This window comes from Penicillium nucicola, assembly GCF_028828085.1.
Source record: "Penicillium nucicola strain IBT 29836 chromosome Unknown utg000008l, whole genome shotgun sequence".
Taxonomy (NCBI): domain Eukaryota; kingdom Fungi; phylum Ascomycota; class Eurotiomycetes; order Eurotiales; family Aspergillaceae; genus Penicillium; species Penicillium nucicola.
This window is the reverse complement of record NW_026643132.1, coordinates 164,464-179,964: the sequence shown is the minus strand read 5'-3', so window position 1 is coordinate 179,964 and position 15,501 is coordinate 164,464. Positions and strand designations below refer to the sequence as shown.

Here is a 15,501-nt window from a genome sequence, read left to right as displayed (position 1 = left end):
TTGAAATTTGAAAGACTCAAGCCTTTTGACCCCCGAGCAAGCAGAGCGTATATTTGAGCTTGGCCGAACTCTCAAATGTGTGATATGCCATACACCTACAAAACTCCTGCCTGGAGCTATCCGACGTAACAGAACCATTTTACTTTTCGCAAGAAATCGAAGATTCACAGTTTTGTATCATATTCAAATTGGTATTCACATGGATTAATTGACAGAATGCAAAGAAAACGCTGGTTCGTAATCAGGGGGTATATGGTTCAAGGCAGTCGCCCGTACATGAGTTCAGTTTCGTCGATCTTGGTCTGTCCCCGGTCGATGATCTGGCTGGGGTGGAAAAACAGGAAGGTGATCATCACGAAGATCATGAGCATGGAATCGCAAACGTAGGCAAAATACTCATGGCTCTGCAAGAATCCGGTGGAGCCCTGGATATATTCGATCACTCGGTAGATACACCGGACCATGATCAAGGTGCTCACAAAGTACAACACCATGAGATACTTTTGCCAGTCAATGGATGTGCCCATAGCGGTTGTGGTAGGGTTTCCCGCCATTCTTTGATGGAACACACAGGCAACAATAATGAAGAATCCGAAGAACAGAATTTGAACAATCAGGCCGACGATGATCACATTCTCGCCGAGTTTGAGCTTGCTCTCGGTCTTAGCACCCGACATAAGACCACCACCTAGGGTAAATTAGCTGTGATCGACCGGTGATCTAGAAAGGAAATATCTGCTAACCGGCACTTTGGATGAAGAAAGACAGAACATCACCCAGCACAAAGATCTTGGTCAACCTCGTTGCCCGAATCAGAGATCTCGAGTCTCCATCAGTAGCACGAATGATACGACCAAGAATCATATAAACAGAAGCGGCAAACAGTGAGGGTGCAAGCAAAATAAAGAGACTTTGCAAGGCGTATGGCATAGTGGTATAGTCTGGCGCCTGATGCGCATTCACAGCGCGTGCGCCATAGCCGATCGCCTCAAAGAAACCACCAATGATGAAGGCGATGATGAATTTCGTCCTTGTTTTGATGGCCATGCCGATGTGAGCCACGGTTGCAATGAGGAAAAGAATGATGAACACAATGGCGGCAACCAATGATGGCTTATAGTTGTAAAGAGTGTATCCAGTCATTTTGACAAAAGAGTGAGGGGTTTGAAAAAAAATAACAAAAAAGAAAGAAAGAATTAAGCAGTGAATGGAAAGCTTAGCGATGGAAGAAAAAGAATAATAGCTTATGGATGCATGCCGGGATGATTATATAGCTTCGAGTGTTGACCGCTTGACAGGCGTGGCATTGAGTTTTCAGATGACCGCCAGGGAAGAAAAAAAGCCCTACACTAGGCAGCCGCAAAGAAAATACTATTTCGAGACTATGAAGAATATAGCCCTGAAAGATGAAACTAGTAACTAGTTACTAGATAGTTGAGCGGACAAGGAAACGGACCGAATACGAACTACTCGACCCACTCCGTTTCAGCCGCCACACAACTGCCGCCTGGGTTTACAGCCCTAATTGGGGTGTTTGTATAGACATGTTGAAATCAGCGAGTCGTACATAGGATTCTGTTCATGTTGGCAGTTGATGGTTGACGGTTGACGGTTGACTGGTTATAACTCCTAAGGGCAATTCGTAAAGCGGTAGCATCAGTATCGGAAACGTTCGATATCTAGGCCCCTGGTATTTTGTGGCGTATGCGTTCGGTCCAAGGGCCTTCCCGAAACGGCACTCAGAACTGGTACAGTATTTCCGTAGCTGTATCCTCCCACAGGGTATGGGGATAATTGTTCTTTAGGCACCCGAGATTCAATAGAAATAGATCATTGCTAGAAATTATCACTCAATTTATAACAGGTTGCAGGTACACTCTTCTGTTTCGTCTTTTTTTTTTCTTTTCTTTTCACGCATCGTCAAGGATCCAGTGTCTCCAGTATCACCAGATCTCCAGACTTTATTGATATCTTTCCCACTCCGCCAAGACATCGCCATGAATAATTTTGCTATTATTGTCATTGTGCTGGTCTGCTCGCTCGCGTCCGTTTCACTCGCGGCTGGCATTTTCAGTTTCTACAGCACTGAACATGTGTTTCAATGGTCGCCATCAGCGGAACAACAACGGTATATGCGAGAAGTGCGAATGAGAACTCTGGTTCTTCTTCAACGAGAGAACGGCCTAGGACACGCGAGACTTTCCAAGTGAATATTGCCTTTTTGTCTGAATTTTGATCCTTACTCATCATTGCACAGAGAACGCCCTTTTTTCGATGCTGAAAGTCAAGCGGGAAGTGAGGATCAAAGTATGATGAGATGACGGTCCGATTGGTTCATGAGATGGTTGTATTGAATTTTTATACTGTATATTAACGGCGTCCTGTGGAAGGAACCTATGGACATCCAACTTGGATCCTGAACATGACAGAGTCCTACGAGATACACCGCAAGTGTGGAGGAGAATCTTTATTGGAAGCTATTGAATGTTGAAAATCTCCGAGTCTCCCCATTCAGACCGAGAACCCAGTATCTACTTATAAAGTCCCCGCACGAGGGGACCCTTCGATCGATAGTCGGAATTCTCATCCAGACTGTTGAATCCCCAGTCACGTACTGAATAGCTCTTGGAGGCGTGTCGATCGCACTCTCCAATATGATGCTCCTTTCTTGGCCCTCAAAGATAATCGACGATAGTCTCCAGATTAAATCAAATTTTAGCACAAGAAGGCAATGAGTGGTATCTACAATACTGTCCAATCTCAAGTTTCAAATAGATTGATCTAGCCATTCCTATGAGATCCGAAGTATACGCGCCGGATTCTCTTTTTTTTGACTTTTTTCTTTTAATACCTCTTAAACGGTTGAAAGAGTCTGAAAAAAGGGCCAATAGACTTTAGAAGGGTTCAGTAGTGTGCTATCAATAACCATTAAGCTGAACTCGACGAATATGACCAAAATGTTACCAATCACAGCGGGTCTCGTCCGGTTAGGGCTTCTCCAATCAGCGTCTCGTACTCGGGTTCTTGTTCGTATTCGAGTTGCGTTTTGCTGCGTTTCGGTTTCTTATTTCCAAGGTTCCTGCATTTCCCTTCCATCCGCCCTAATTCTGCGTAATTTCAGTCTCATTAACCCGAATCATGCGAATACTCTGAACCCGAAGGATCCAAATCCAATCTAGACAAAATCCACATAATTCGTTTCTTCAACGCCCCGTTAGATCTTCCAGAATTTCTTTGCCTAGGCTAAGCTACTCCACCGGGCGTGATCTGCATGATTATCTGCTGTTGTGGTGTAGATGATCTTCGCTGTATCGCTGAGCCCCATATTTTCAACACATCCACTCCCTCCCTTGGCACCTGGTTTCAAGTGTTGGCAGACAATACGAGTTGCTCAACCCGAGAATTGAGTTCCAAAGTGTAACAGTGATCACATCCAAGATGTTTCCAAGGTTGCCTGAGACCCCCCTTCTCCCGCCCCTGATCGGCCAGGAATGATCCGTCAAGCTCGGTGGGAACAATAGTCTTTATAAAAGAGAACAGGTTTCCTGGCTCTGTAGTTCTCTACAGCTTCTTCGAATTACAATTTGACAATGAAGTTCCAAGCTATTTTCCCGCTTTTGGGTCTGGCAGCTGCCAGTTCCATCTCCAGCCATGCACCGATCTTAACCGACAAGTCGGTGACAACTTCCCTGGGCTCCTTCAATGTGACCAGCGGCGCATCCTGCGCATGCCAGAAGCTGTCTCGCAAGTTCGGCGGCATCATTCTTCCCAATGGAGCGAACTATACTGCCGAAACCGTGGACCCTTACTGGGATGTTCGGGCCAACCTTGCTCCTGCTTGCGTCTTCCTTCCTGAGAGTGCCCATCAGGTTGCCGATGCTGTCAAGATCATCGAGTCGTGTGATGCACAGTTTGCGGTTCGTGGTGGAGGACACATGTGTGTAAGTAGATGAACTGGAAACCCCGGACTCCACCAACAGTGACACTGACCGCATCACACAGTACCCCGGAGCAAACAACATTCATGGCGGTGTTCTCATGGCCTTGACCAATCTGAAGACTGTCAAGGTCAACAGCGACAATGTTGAAGTCGGACCTGGCCTGACCTGGTATGACGTCTATTCGGCTCTCGAGCCCCATGGCCGCGTTGCCATTGGTGGTCGCCTGAAGACCATTGGTGTCCCTGGACTGAGTCTCATTGGTGGCTTCCACTACTTCAACAACAAATACGGATTTGCCATGGATAACGTTATCAGCTATGACGTTGTTCTTGGAAACGGTACCCAGATCACGGTCAACAAGAACAAGCACAATGATCTCTTCTGGGCTTTGAAGGGTGGTGCGAACAACTTTGGTATTGTGACCAAGTTCACCCTCAAGACTTTTGACATGCCCAAGGTCAGCACCACCATTCAGACATATGATGAAAGTCACATTCCCGACTTCATTGCCGCTGTTTGCCATGCCGCCAACCTCGACGATGAGAAGCCCATTGCGGCTGGTATGGTCGCATCCATCACCTATAACGTTACCTCCAAGGCCGCATCGGCCTCTCTTCTCGGTGTTCAGGAGGGTGCCGTTAGCCCTCCCTCTCAGTTTGCCAACTTCTCTTCTATTCCAGCCACGGCTAGAATCAACAAGGTCCAGACCATGAAGTCCTGGGCTGAAGGATTGGACTCGCCTAAGCAGATGTTCCGGTAAGCAGGTTTCTCGAACCCAGAAAGATTTGAAGGATATTGTTCTAACTGCCTTGATTACTATTCTAGTGTTATGTACTCTCACAAGAGCATGACCCCTGATGCCGATGTTATCTACACACTCTACAAGATCTGGAAGGATGCCGTCGCCGATATCGCCGACGTTCAAGGCCTTTACCCTACCTTTGTTACCAACGTGCATGCTGCCGGTGCTTCTCGAGTTGCCAAGACCAACGGCGTTGGCAACGTCTGGGGCTTGGAACCCGAGCCTTTGATCCGTAAGTGACATTCCTCGCACATCATTCACCTTCGACTATGAATAGCAATTGACTTTGACCATAGTGTGGCAATTCAGCACTGGATGGGCTCTGGCCCAAGATGACTTGCGAGTCCAGGCCTGGTCCCGCCAGCTTACCGAGCGTCTGAACGCCATCGTTATCGAGAAGGGCCTTGCCTCCGACTTCATCTACATGGGAGATGCGGGTGAGTGGCAGAACCCCTTCCTGGGATTCCCCGCCGAGAATGTTGTCCGCATGAGAGAGATCCGCTCTTCCTACGATCCCAAGGGCGTCTTCTCCCGTCTCAACTGGGGTGGCTTCAAGCTTGGAATTTAAGTCCATCCAAACCATTCACCGAAAGAAGGTATAACATGGGGACTCTCCACTTGATATATCACAGGGAGGTTAGCTTTGCTACTCATTGTTTTAGCGGAAGACCATTTGGTCCTTTGTAATATAGCGCCACACATCTGGTCAATATCAGGAGCTAGAATTTGTGCGATTAGACAGAGTTTGACAATTGAAGACAATTTCCATTTGGAAGATAACATATTTCCTGTAGCGAATGCGGTACATTATTCTCGTAACAAATTTCAGTCTAAATGATTGCTTTTTTTTATCTCACTAGACAACCCTAATTTTGCTCATATATTGCTGTATATTCGCGATGAAGGTGGTCACATATCACTCAGAAGCAATAACGATCCGTTTGGATGAACCGGGCATGTTATATATTCTCACCCTTTGAATGTAACGCAGGAACAAGCTTTCCAGCAGACAAGGGTTTGGGTATGGGGCGTTCTTCCAAGAAAAATTCATATATTTAGGTGCTTATTGCGAAAATCACTACTGCAGTCAGAACTTAAAGGAATTTATTGATTCATGAGCGTTTTAATTTGAGAACCGATCGGTTTTTTCTGTTTCATAGGAAGTGAATTATGTCCTCTTTATTGTTTGCTACATAAATCATATCTTAGAGGATGTCGTGCAGTTTCCATGTTAGCAGATGAGTTGGTGTATGTGCTGACTCTATGCGCTGAGATATATATTGAGTACCAGGTATAGGGACACCATGGTGAGCGGCAGGACACTCCAGACTAACTGTTGCCAAGGTAAATGAAATAAAACAGCAAAAGAAAACCGTAAAATACACCATTTCCTTTAGCCTAGATGCGGCGAATTCTTTTTGAAAAAAAAGAAGAATAAAAAAAAAAAACAAAACAAAAGAACGTGGCGTTGATTACTGTAGATCGGTGCCCACTTTGAGCCAAGGTCTTGGAATAGTGTATCTTTTCTATATGGTCATCAAGGATCTGCCAACGTATTCTGAAATTTCTAAGCATACGGGTTGACGCCCTTTCCATCCAATACTTCACTCAAGAAATCTCCAAACGTGACCGGCTTGAAATCCGGATACAGTTCCCGAGCATTGAGATATCCAAGGCTCTTGGCACTTTCAGGAGAGTTATCGCATCGGACATACTTGCTATAGTTGTATTGTGACACATACAGCATGTACAAACTACCCATACTAGTGGGGTTGTCTCCGTACGCCTTCTTAGCCATGTCCACGGCGCCTTCCAATTCCTGTGCAGTCATCTTTCATCATATATCTCATTAGCCACACCAACACGGACATTGGCAGATCCTCTTTCAGGACTGTGGGACATGGTCTGTACTTACGTGCTTTCGGTCGATTTTCTCACCGGAACGTTCTTCCATCATGCTGAAAATTTGGTTTTCAGAGAGAACATCACCGTACGTGTACACGTATTGGTTCAATGTTCGGTCGTCGGCAGCAATGAGAGCAACAAATCGACCAATGTCACGAATGTCGGTCAGCAGATTCGGCGCCTGACCATCGTGGTGAATGGTGACATTGGGTTTGATAGGAGTGGCATAGTCAACCCGGCCAGATGGTACGGTTGGATACGAAATTTGATACCAGTAGCCGACATCAATGACGGTAAAAGGCAAAGAAATCTGCTTCAAGTGCTGATAGACCTTTTCCTTCTGTACGGTACAAATTCGTTAGATCAGAACAATGCAGAACAACTTCCAACCGCGGAAATGGTGGGTCTTACATCGTCACGAATCAGCATCACATCTCCCGGTGGACAAACAGTAGTGAAGCCACAAGGAATGAATCGTGCGACGCCTGCTACTTTGGCGGCGGTAGCAAGGGCGATTTGTGCCAACTGCGATCCAGCATCGATGGCACTGATGACCAAATCGAAGCCGGAAAGCACGGAGACCAACTCTTTAAATGGCCCGTCCAGGTTCCCAACACGAATTGGGAGACCTCGCTGGGCCAGTTCTTTGACTGCGGGCTTGTCTACCGAAGATGGCCGAACAAATAGTTCTATCGCCTGATCACCTCTGTTAGATTGACGAATGCATCTTCACATAACGTTCATGCATGACCTACATATTTACCATGTTCGATGAGACCCTCCAAGATCGAGTTGCCAGTATGGCCAGTTGCACCGAGAAGAAGCACCTTTTGCTGCGACATCTCTCTGTATTCTGCTGTCTGCTGTCTGCTGTTTGCTGTTTGCTGTCTAAGTCTAAGTGGGCAAAGTCTCCTTCAAAAAGAAGACACGAAACTGTCACGGAAACATGCAGATCCGCATCCGAGTGCTGATATCTCACCTGAACTTGGACCCCTCTTTAAACGTCTCGGAAGTTGAGGATCCGATACCCGGACTCGATTTGGCTGGATTTGGCTGGATTTGGCTGATTTCGGCCGAACTTGACCCATTTGGCTGATTAAGCTGACAAAGCTCGATACGAGTGCGAACTCGAACCCGAAGAACACGAAAATTACGACAAATACGATCGAGACAGACAATACGAAGAGAAAAATACGAAGGCGAATCCGAATCCTTCCAATTTACTCATGTAGAGGAATGAGGGAGATGGGAGACCGTATGTCCAATCTCCGTAGAGAGTGCTAAGCTTTTTCTCTGTTTCTCTCCCGTTGCTTGCGTGAAACATTACTCAACTCTACAAAAGTCATTATTTGGAACCATGTAGATGTTTAATCGTCTCCATTGAGAAATTCTTGGGGCCAGCGAAGCCAGTCATGGTATTTCGGGTCCAAGGTCGCATATATTTGCAACATCATGCGCTCGCTGAGTCCTTCCAGCCACCACATCCAGTCGATCTTGCGAATGCATACACACCAGTAACTGAAAATCACAAGCGAAATGGGTTCTTCCTGGCCGAGCAGCACCAGATATGCATCGGAGACGTCAAACAGCCATCGAAAGATATCAGCAGTTTCCAGCCTCCGGGTGGCCCCTGGTTTTAGGGCTACACTCAATGTCTGCGCCGATACATCCAACGCCTCCTCATAGATTGCCTGGATCGCCGGGTCGGGACATTCCGTGCGTATAACATGTCTCAATTCCCAAACATACTGCCTTCCTATCTCCAGTGCTTGTGGCTCGCGATGGGCCGCCGCCAGGTGAGATCCGTTCATGATAATAGGTCCTAGAATTCCTTTCATCAGGTCCGCACGATTGGACGCGATAACCGTTCTGGTCCCCCGAAACAGACGAGCCCATTCGGTTAGATTTCCGCCTTCGAAGAAAAGGAAACTATTGCATCCTGCTGGCTGAGCACAGGAGGTAATGCACGTGAGAGAAGAGAAAAGGAAAAGGGCGGAGATGTTGTCCGAGGCGAGGGTCGGAACAAATGGCACGATGGCTTTTACGGCAAGGGCGTGATGCTTTTGCGCGTAGTCCAGGCACTGCACTCGACGGGCTTCATCGAATCGAGCCATATGCAGCGCGGAGAGAGCAAGCAAGCTGTGCAGCACGGGTGGCGTTGAAAAGCCAACGCGAGGTGCCTGGTCACGCCAAACCGCCTGCACAGCTGGAGCCTGCGATAATGTATAGCATGTCGAAGTCACATAATGATGAAGCAGTTCTAGATCAAAGATGGCCAAACTGGGCGGCGCTGTTGACAATGGTATCGGTGATGAAATTGGTAAAGAGTTGTGAACAGATTCGAAGTCTGCATTGCCTGAAGATGAGGTCACCGACTCCAACGAGGTTGGTGACTCGACGAGATCGGGTTGCGCATTACAATCCACGGGGCTGGCAAAAGAGCAAGGGACACCATGTCTCCCGCAATTGCCACAACGAGGCTTTTCCTCATCGCACTAATCCTGGTCAGCCCTATATGCCCCCCACGATTGATGATTTATGCTTACCTTGACCCTTCGTCTTTTACATTGTAAACATCCTGCCCTGGACTTCCGATGTGAACGGCGGCCTGTCGGAAGTTTTTTCATACTCGGAGATAGGAAATTGATTCGGAGATGAAAAGTCTTTTTTTTTCTTTTTCTTACCCCGATGGAGATTCGAGCCTCAAATAAGCATATGGCTGAAACCCCAAATTCAGGCAGACTCGATACAGGGCCTGGGAGACCAAATGAAAATCGACATATAAAAAAGTTGGAAATTAGAGGATAAAAGAAACTAAAAAAAAACTTGAAAAAAAAAAGAAAACGATAGCGTATAGACTACTCTGGTGGCAACAGAACCCCTGACTGAGTTTCGGGATTTCGTACCCTTAACCATTTCCGGTGGGCTTTTTTTTTCTTTTCGATGGAATTGGTGGGATTTTACCTTTTTGCAGCAGTCTAGAATGACAGTTGGACTTGTTCTATTAATATTGATTTTCTGGTCCCCTATCGTCTCAACATCCAGCCCAGTTTAAGTTGACCGAAGAAGAACCGAATCAGCGGAGATATCATGAGACCCTGGATTTGTACAGTAGCCAAATCGGGAGATGTGGGGAGTCAGAACCCTGGAACTGAACTTGACAAATGCCGAAACCGTAAGCTTTTCGCGCGGTTAAGGATTTAGTTAAGGATAAGAAAGAAGCTAGTGCCAAACTTTAAAAAAAAACGACTAAAAAAAACTAAGCAAAAAAGCTAGTCGGGAAATCTCTGTTGCTCACCCCCCAATTAGTGTCGCCAAGACCCAGTAATGCTGTTACCTAGTGATTCGGCGCCAAAGAGTATATCAACGGCTAGTGCCTTCATTGAGCGGGGAGTTCGTAATCACAGTTTCCCACGGCCGAATGGAACAAAAAGGGAAATAACATTCCGTGTGAGCATTGAGGGCCAGAAGAAACATGCATCGCGCTTGCTATCAGTGTCTTAAAATGCAAAGGTACTGGATTCATCGAGGCCTGGATAGACTTAGGATGCTGCCGTGAGGATCCACCATCTCCAACAGCAGCCTTGCGAAACATCTGATACAAATGCTTGGCAGAGATTCATGCGAACGCGAGTCTCGAATACGAGCCCCAAGCCTCAGATAAGCCTAAATCGAGCGGGGAAAATTGATCTTCCGGAGACTAAATATCGTATTCGGCTTCGGGTGGGCTTTTTTCGATCCTATTGTTGGAGCTTGGCGTGGAATGATCGTCCCGTAGTGCCTCTGCCACGTTTATTCCTGGTTCAATGCTGCAATGGAGAACCGCGGTGGATGCAAACCCTTGTTTGGGTGGCGTCGCAAACCTGGATGCCTATCGAGAAATTAAGCTATATAGGAGAGCAGTCCTCGCAGGTTGGTGATATCTTTCAAGTTACTCAAGCCTCCAATCTCAACGACATCGTTCTTTACTGTCCAACGCCTATATAACACATCCCTTTCTTGTCCATCTCTTTTCAATCTCTTCATCCACTATGGCTCCTACTCCTGCCTTCGTTCTCTACCTGTACAACCCTACCTTGGTGGGTTCTGTGCTATTTGCAGTACTCTTCTTCCTGACGACTGTTGCCCATCTTTATCAACGAATTCGTGGCCATGCCAAGTATTTCAACCCCTTCATCGTTGGAGGAATCTGTAAGTGGTCGACCAACTGGACCGAGCCCCTTTCACCGTGCTCATGTTTTTGTTTAGTCCAGATTATCGGCTACGGAGCCCGTACCTTCTCTCACTTCAATGACACATCGACTATCGGTTATGCTATGCAGAGCCTGTTCTTGCTTCTCGCACCAATCTTATACGCCGCCTCTATCTACATGGTACTTGGCCGCATCATCAGACACGTCCATGGCGAACATCTGAGCGTTGTTCCCGTGAACTTCATGACCAAGACCTTTGTTGGTGGAGACGTGCTCTCTTTCATTCTTCAAGCTGCTGGTAAGATCATTTCCCATGATATATCTTGAATCATCAACAACACATCTAACATTTATATCTATAGGTGGTGGTGTTATGACCGGCGGATCCAAGACCAGCGCCACTATCGGCCAGTGGATCATTGTTTCGGGTCTTTGCGTCCAACTTCTCTTCTTCGGAGCCTTTGTCCTTTCTTCTCTCTTCTTCCACTTCCGAATCAACCGGGCACCCACAGCTGAGTCCCAGGAGACAATGCGCTCTTCTAAGTTCTTCTGGCCCCGCGACTGGAGAGGACTTCTCTTCGCTTGCTACGTTGTCAGTGTGCTGATCGTCATTCGATCCATCTACCGTCTGGTCGAATTCATTCAGGGGAACAGCGGCTATGTCATCGGCCACGAGGTCTTCCTCTATGTCTTTGATGCTACTATGATGTTCATTGCCATGATTGTGATGAACTTCTTCCACCCATCCACTGTTCTGCAGAAGGACCCCGTCGAGGTCCGCTCCGAGCCCAAGACCAGCGCCAGTGTCTCCGATGTTTAAGTGACGAATAAACATCTCTTCGAGCTGTTTACACGACCCGTGATGAAAATTGATGGAGGCTGTTTTCTTTTGTTGCCTTTTTTGCTTTGCATTTTGCATTTTACATACCTATAGACCGATGTTTAAACGTTCATTTTCTCAATATTTCCAATTTTATTTTCAGTCTCACTTTCAATTTCATTTTCAAAATACCCAAAAGACTTTAGATCCAATGACTGTCAACCGACAGACCGTCTGAACAACAGGCTTTCAAGCTTAGTGACGTGACCAGTATTCTCTTTCCTGAAAAAGTAGAGGCTTGAAGATCATAGGTTTCATGTACTGTACTAGGATGTGTCCTATTTCCCGATCCGCCATAACCGATGTTTCGACCCTGTTATCATTTGGCGCACAAAATAATTTATTTCGGAGTGGACCTTCATATAGTGACTGGGTGACTATCATTTGCCACAATTACTCTTTGAGCGCATCGTGTCCCCAATTTTTAAGCGATCGGTAACTCTTGCTTGTGGTGTCATGCTTTGCTCGTTCCTCTTGCGCTAAGTGGCGGTTGCAATAGGATACCACACGACGCATGTGGTCGATATCCTGATTTCTATATCCAGAAGGGTCTTTGCTAGGATTGTGTCCGAGTATTTCCAGGATTCGACGGCCACTATTGGTGCTTTTAGTTTTGTCTTCATCGCTGCTACAGGCATCCCTGATACGGTCACATATTCCCGACAGGACTCACCTCTCATGGCCAATGGTCTCGCCGGAGCTGCCTGTCCAGCCTGCGGACTGGGACTGGTCCTCTTGAAGCCAGTCATCCAGCTCACTCTGGCTCATGTTGACGAGGTCGTTGAACTCGCTAGGTGGTTCGTTAATCTCTTCTCTTAGACTATACGCATCATAGAGCTTACACAATGACGGTTTCTCTGTCTTTGACCATTTTCAAGTTCTGTTTTGGTATTGAAAAGAATAAATTGATTCAAAGAATAAGATTTTATTTGCATAATTGCCAATTCCTGGGGCGAGATGGTAAAGCCGACGTCATTATTACAATATCCCATGGGAGGCAGGGGACACGAAAGATGTCAATTGCCAGTACAAGCTGGATATATAGAACGATGATATCAGAGTGCAACAATTAAGGCCCATGGCAGAAATCTCATTGGTCTTCATATAGTGGACGCCACCGGTTGACCAGAAATGGGTGCAGTCCATCTCATTCATAGGATAGCAAACCGACAACATCAGCGGATAAATTCATCTATGGACAAAATCAGCTGTAATAACAAGGGCAAAGGGGCTAGAACCTGCACTCGTATTTTAATAAGCATCAAATTTCTTGTGACAGTCTGGGGATTGTGGGGATTCATTTATACTCTTTTGCTAGTTTCCCTAACTGGGTTCGTATTCGGGTTTGTGGGCCATTTGGAAATGTACTTAATTTCCAACCCAATTTCCCCTCAAATTGATCAACCGAAGGAACCTGCTGTGGATATCGGCTCTGATAGAATGGTCCTGTCGGCCGCACGGGCCCTTTGTATCTGCAAAAGCGCCGATGATGTCTTTGGGGTATTCGGTAAACTATAAACGCAGTGACATCGATAATCGTCTTAACATGCTTTTCTTGACTGTGCTCTGAGCAGACCAGAGTGGGTTTCCCTATGTCCAATATGGACTGAGTATATAAACTAGAAGAAGATCATAGGTGGCGTCAATCTTGTGCCTGGGCCAGAAATGGCCCTTGCCGACCATCTGAATCAGCTGAACAGCTTTCTTAAGGGATTTACTTTCAATTTGAACTTATTCTTTTGCGAGATTCTGCTCAACCCATATGGGTGTAGCATTCCTCAATGATTGTTTATACATAGGTGGAAAGGATGACCTAGCATTCCATAATGCCTACTGGATCGTGGAGCTTATACGAGCCCGTAATTCTACCCTAGATCCATGAGTGCCTTTCGTGCCGGTATTTATTTCTCGAGGCGGTCTGCTATCTCTTTTAGGAGTCTATCATACTGAAACACCTGACATGCGAAATTCTAAGGAACCATCTGCCAGATTTTTCATTGAAAGACTGTCAGCGAGTAAAAGGTCTGGAGGACTCATTTCAGTTTTGCAGGTAGCTTGTGTCCCACTCAAGGCAGATTCTTGTCATCGGCAGTGGTTTGCAAGGATCATCACGGACCTGATATTACAGTTACTTTGTCTACAAGCCCCCGACACCCTGTTGCTGGACGGTACCACTATTGAATATTCTATAGAGGTTCAAAAGGATAGATGCCCTTGACACCTTGTTATGATTGGCACGGCAGTTGTCCAAAGAAGTAGCGCTCGTCTGTGTGAATGATGATATCCAGTACGATGAGCAGGAGGCGTGCCGCAACAGTATATTCACCTTTTGAATCTCTTACAATATACCTACTTCAGTGGCGTGCTAACCCCTTAAAGTGCAATTCCTTAGAGATCAACATTGTTCGTTGAGCATTTGCTAGCTATGTTATGCCCATGTGCATAGCTGCGATATAATAATCTCCGAGCTCTCTAGGACTGTAAATATAGCTCTGCAGCCTGTTTTCCATGTTCGATAAAGAGATCTGGGAAGAAATTGATAGCTATGATAGGGCCCAGAGCCAACGGTATGTCCATTGAACTACACACTTCTACTTCCTAGATTCAAATTTCCCTATCACTCCAAGCTGCGATACATAAGAGAAAAAACGAAAGTGGTGGGCAGTTTGGGAACATGGTTATTCAATCACAGTGATATTTCACCTCCTCTCATTGAAGTACATACATCCCCAAAACCAACGTCACAGCAACCATGACTGCCCCGAAAATACCCATGTTCCTCAAAGCCCGCTCATGGTGACCCTGCATAGTAACAGCAATACGCTCAGCCCACGCTTTCGGCGGATTCCCCATTGGAAATGCTTCCTGTGGGACATCTTTGTCGAGAAACTTGCAAAGCGGTTCCCAACCATCCTCAACAGACCATTCCAAGAGTCTTTCCGGGTGCAGACCCATTCCCCGTATAATAGCCACGTGCTGCTCATAGACCCATTTCCCATTCGATGCGAAACTGCCTCGGAAGAAACGTGGCATCATGGTGCGACACATTGTTTGGCGAATCCAGAACAAGTCCGCATTGAACCAGCTCTTGAGCCAGTCCCAGTCTGTTGGGTTTTGGTCGAAATAGCCCATTGTTTGTTCCATACTTTCGTACCAGCTGTCGAGGTCTTGGCGGGTGTTGAGAATGACTTTTGCGTTGGGATACGCGGCGATAAGTTCGGGGGAGAATTCTGCAGCGAGGAGGTCGCTGACGCCAACGCAGTTGCTTAGGACAGTGTCAAAATCTTCGGCTGTCAATTTGTTCGTTTCGCCGGGCTTCGGTGCTGTATTGTACTTTTTCTGCAAAAGTTTATAGATGGCCTGTAGGGATGAAGGCGGGAGAATTGTGTCGAATCCATGGAATGTATGATTGAAGCCAAGTATATGGAGCGCCTCGCGAAGAGACTCGGTGGCCGATCTGGATATTCCAACAGCCAGAATTTGCATCGGTTCTTTTCTTTTCAAGGTAGTTGGTGGTGGAAGGCCGTACACATAGTGGAAAATCGAGTCTGTGATGGACATCTTTTAGTATGGAGTCGAGGCAGCTATTTTCAAAATCACGGCGAGCCCAAGAATCAAGGGCGGTTGAATGCCTATTTGAGCTTTCTCAATCTACATAGCGCGACATGCAACCAATACGGTGCATGAGTCAGATTCACGGCATGTGTTGATTCGCTGATGCAAAGCCCCGGAGGCGGGTGGCCTTAACGCCATGGCCCAGTTTCATGGTTCGATGGCTTT

General features: G+C 46.5%; 7 protein-coding genes across 7 annotated transcripts; 2 read left to right on the top strand and 5 right to left on the bottom strand.

Moving 5' to 3' along the window:
- Positions 1–257: 257 nt before the first annotated feature.
- Positions 258–1,143, bottom strand: N7511_007548 (RTA1 domain-containing protein; the record flags this gene model as incomplete). The annotated part of the gene is made up of 2 exons (XM_057129925.1): positions 258–688; positions 744–1,143. 2 exons carry the CDS (start codon positions 1,141–1,143, stop codon positions 258–260), a joined length of 831 nt encoding a protein of 276 aa, XP_056981708.1.
- A 2,447-nt stretch (positions 1,144–3,590) lies between these two features.
- On the top strand, positions 3,591–5,311 carry N7511_007547 (FAD-binding oxidoreductase; the record flags this gene model as incomplete). The annotated part of the gene is made up of 4 exons (XM_057129924.1): positions 3,591–3,941; positions 4,003–4,697; positions 4,767–4,975; positions 5,040–5,311. The coding sequence occupies 4 exons, from the start codon at positions 3,591–3,593 to the stop codon at positions 5,309–5,311; spliced, it is 1,527 nt and encodes a 508-aa protein (XP_056981707.1).
- A 999-nt stretch (positions 5,312–6,310) lies between these two features.
- Positions 6,311–7,490, bottom strand: N7511_007546 (uncharacterized protein; the record flags this gene model as incomplete). Its single annotated transcript, XM_057129923.1, has 4 exons — positions 6,311–6,574; positions 6,659–6,988; positions 7,060–7,344; positions 7,404–7,490. The coding sequence occupies 4 exons, from the start codon at positions 7,488–7,490 to the stop codon at positions 6,311–6,313; spliced, it is 966 nt and encodes a 321-aa protein (XP_056981706.1).
- Positions 7,491–8,015: 525 nt separating this feature from the next.
- On the bottom strand, positions 8,016–9,275 carry N7511_007545 (Zn(II)2Cys6 transcription factor domain-containing protein; the record flags this gene model as incomplete). The annotated part of the gene is made up of 2 exons (XM_057129922.1): positions 8,016–9,143; positions 9,195–9,275. The coding sequence occupies 2 exons, from the start codon at positions 9,273–9,275 to the stop codon at positions 8,016–8,018; spliced, it is 1,209 nt and encodes a 402-aa protein (XP_056981705.1).
- A 1,404-nt stretch (positions 9,276–10,679) lies between these two features.
- Positions 10,680–11,661, top strand: N7511_007544 (RTA1 domain-containing protein; the record flags this gene model as incomplete). The annotated part of the gene is made up of 3 exons (XM_057129921.1): positions 10,680–10,839; positions 10,897–11,139; positions 11,204–11,661. 3 exons carry the CDS (start codon positions 10,680–10,682, stop codon positions 11,659–11,661), a joined length of 861 nt encoding a protein of 286 aa, XP_056981704.1.
- A 453-nt stretch (positions 11,662–12,114) lies between these two features.
- On the bottom strand, positions 12,115–12,592 carry N7511_007543 (DUF3140 domain-containing protein; the record flags this gene model as incomplete). Its single annotated transcript, XM_057129920.1, has 3 exons — positions 12,115–12,349; positions 12,395–12,511; positions 12,564–12,592. 3 exons carry the CDS (start codon positions 12,590–12,592, stop codon positions 12,115–12,117), a joined length of 381 nt encoding a protein of 126 aa, XP_056981703.1.
- Positions 12,593–14,430: 1,838 nt separating this feature from the next.
- N7511_007542 (sulfotransferase family protein) lies at positions 14,431–15,282 on the bottom strand (the record flags this gene model as incomplete). Its single annotated transcript, XM_057129919.1, has 1 exon — positions 14,431–15,282. One exon carries the CDS (start codon positions 15,280–15,282, stop codon positions 14,431–14,433), a length of 852 nt encoding a protein of 283 aa, XP_056981702.1.
- Between the last annotated feature and the right edge of the window lie 219 nt (positions 15,283–15,501).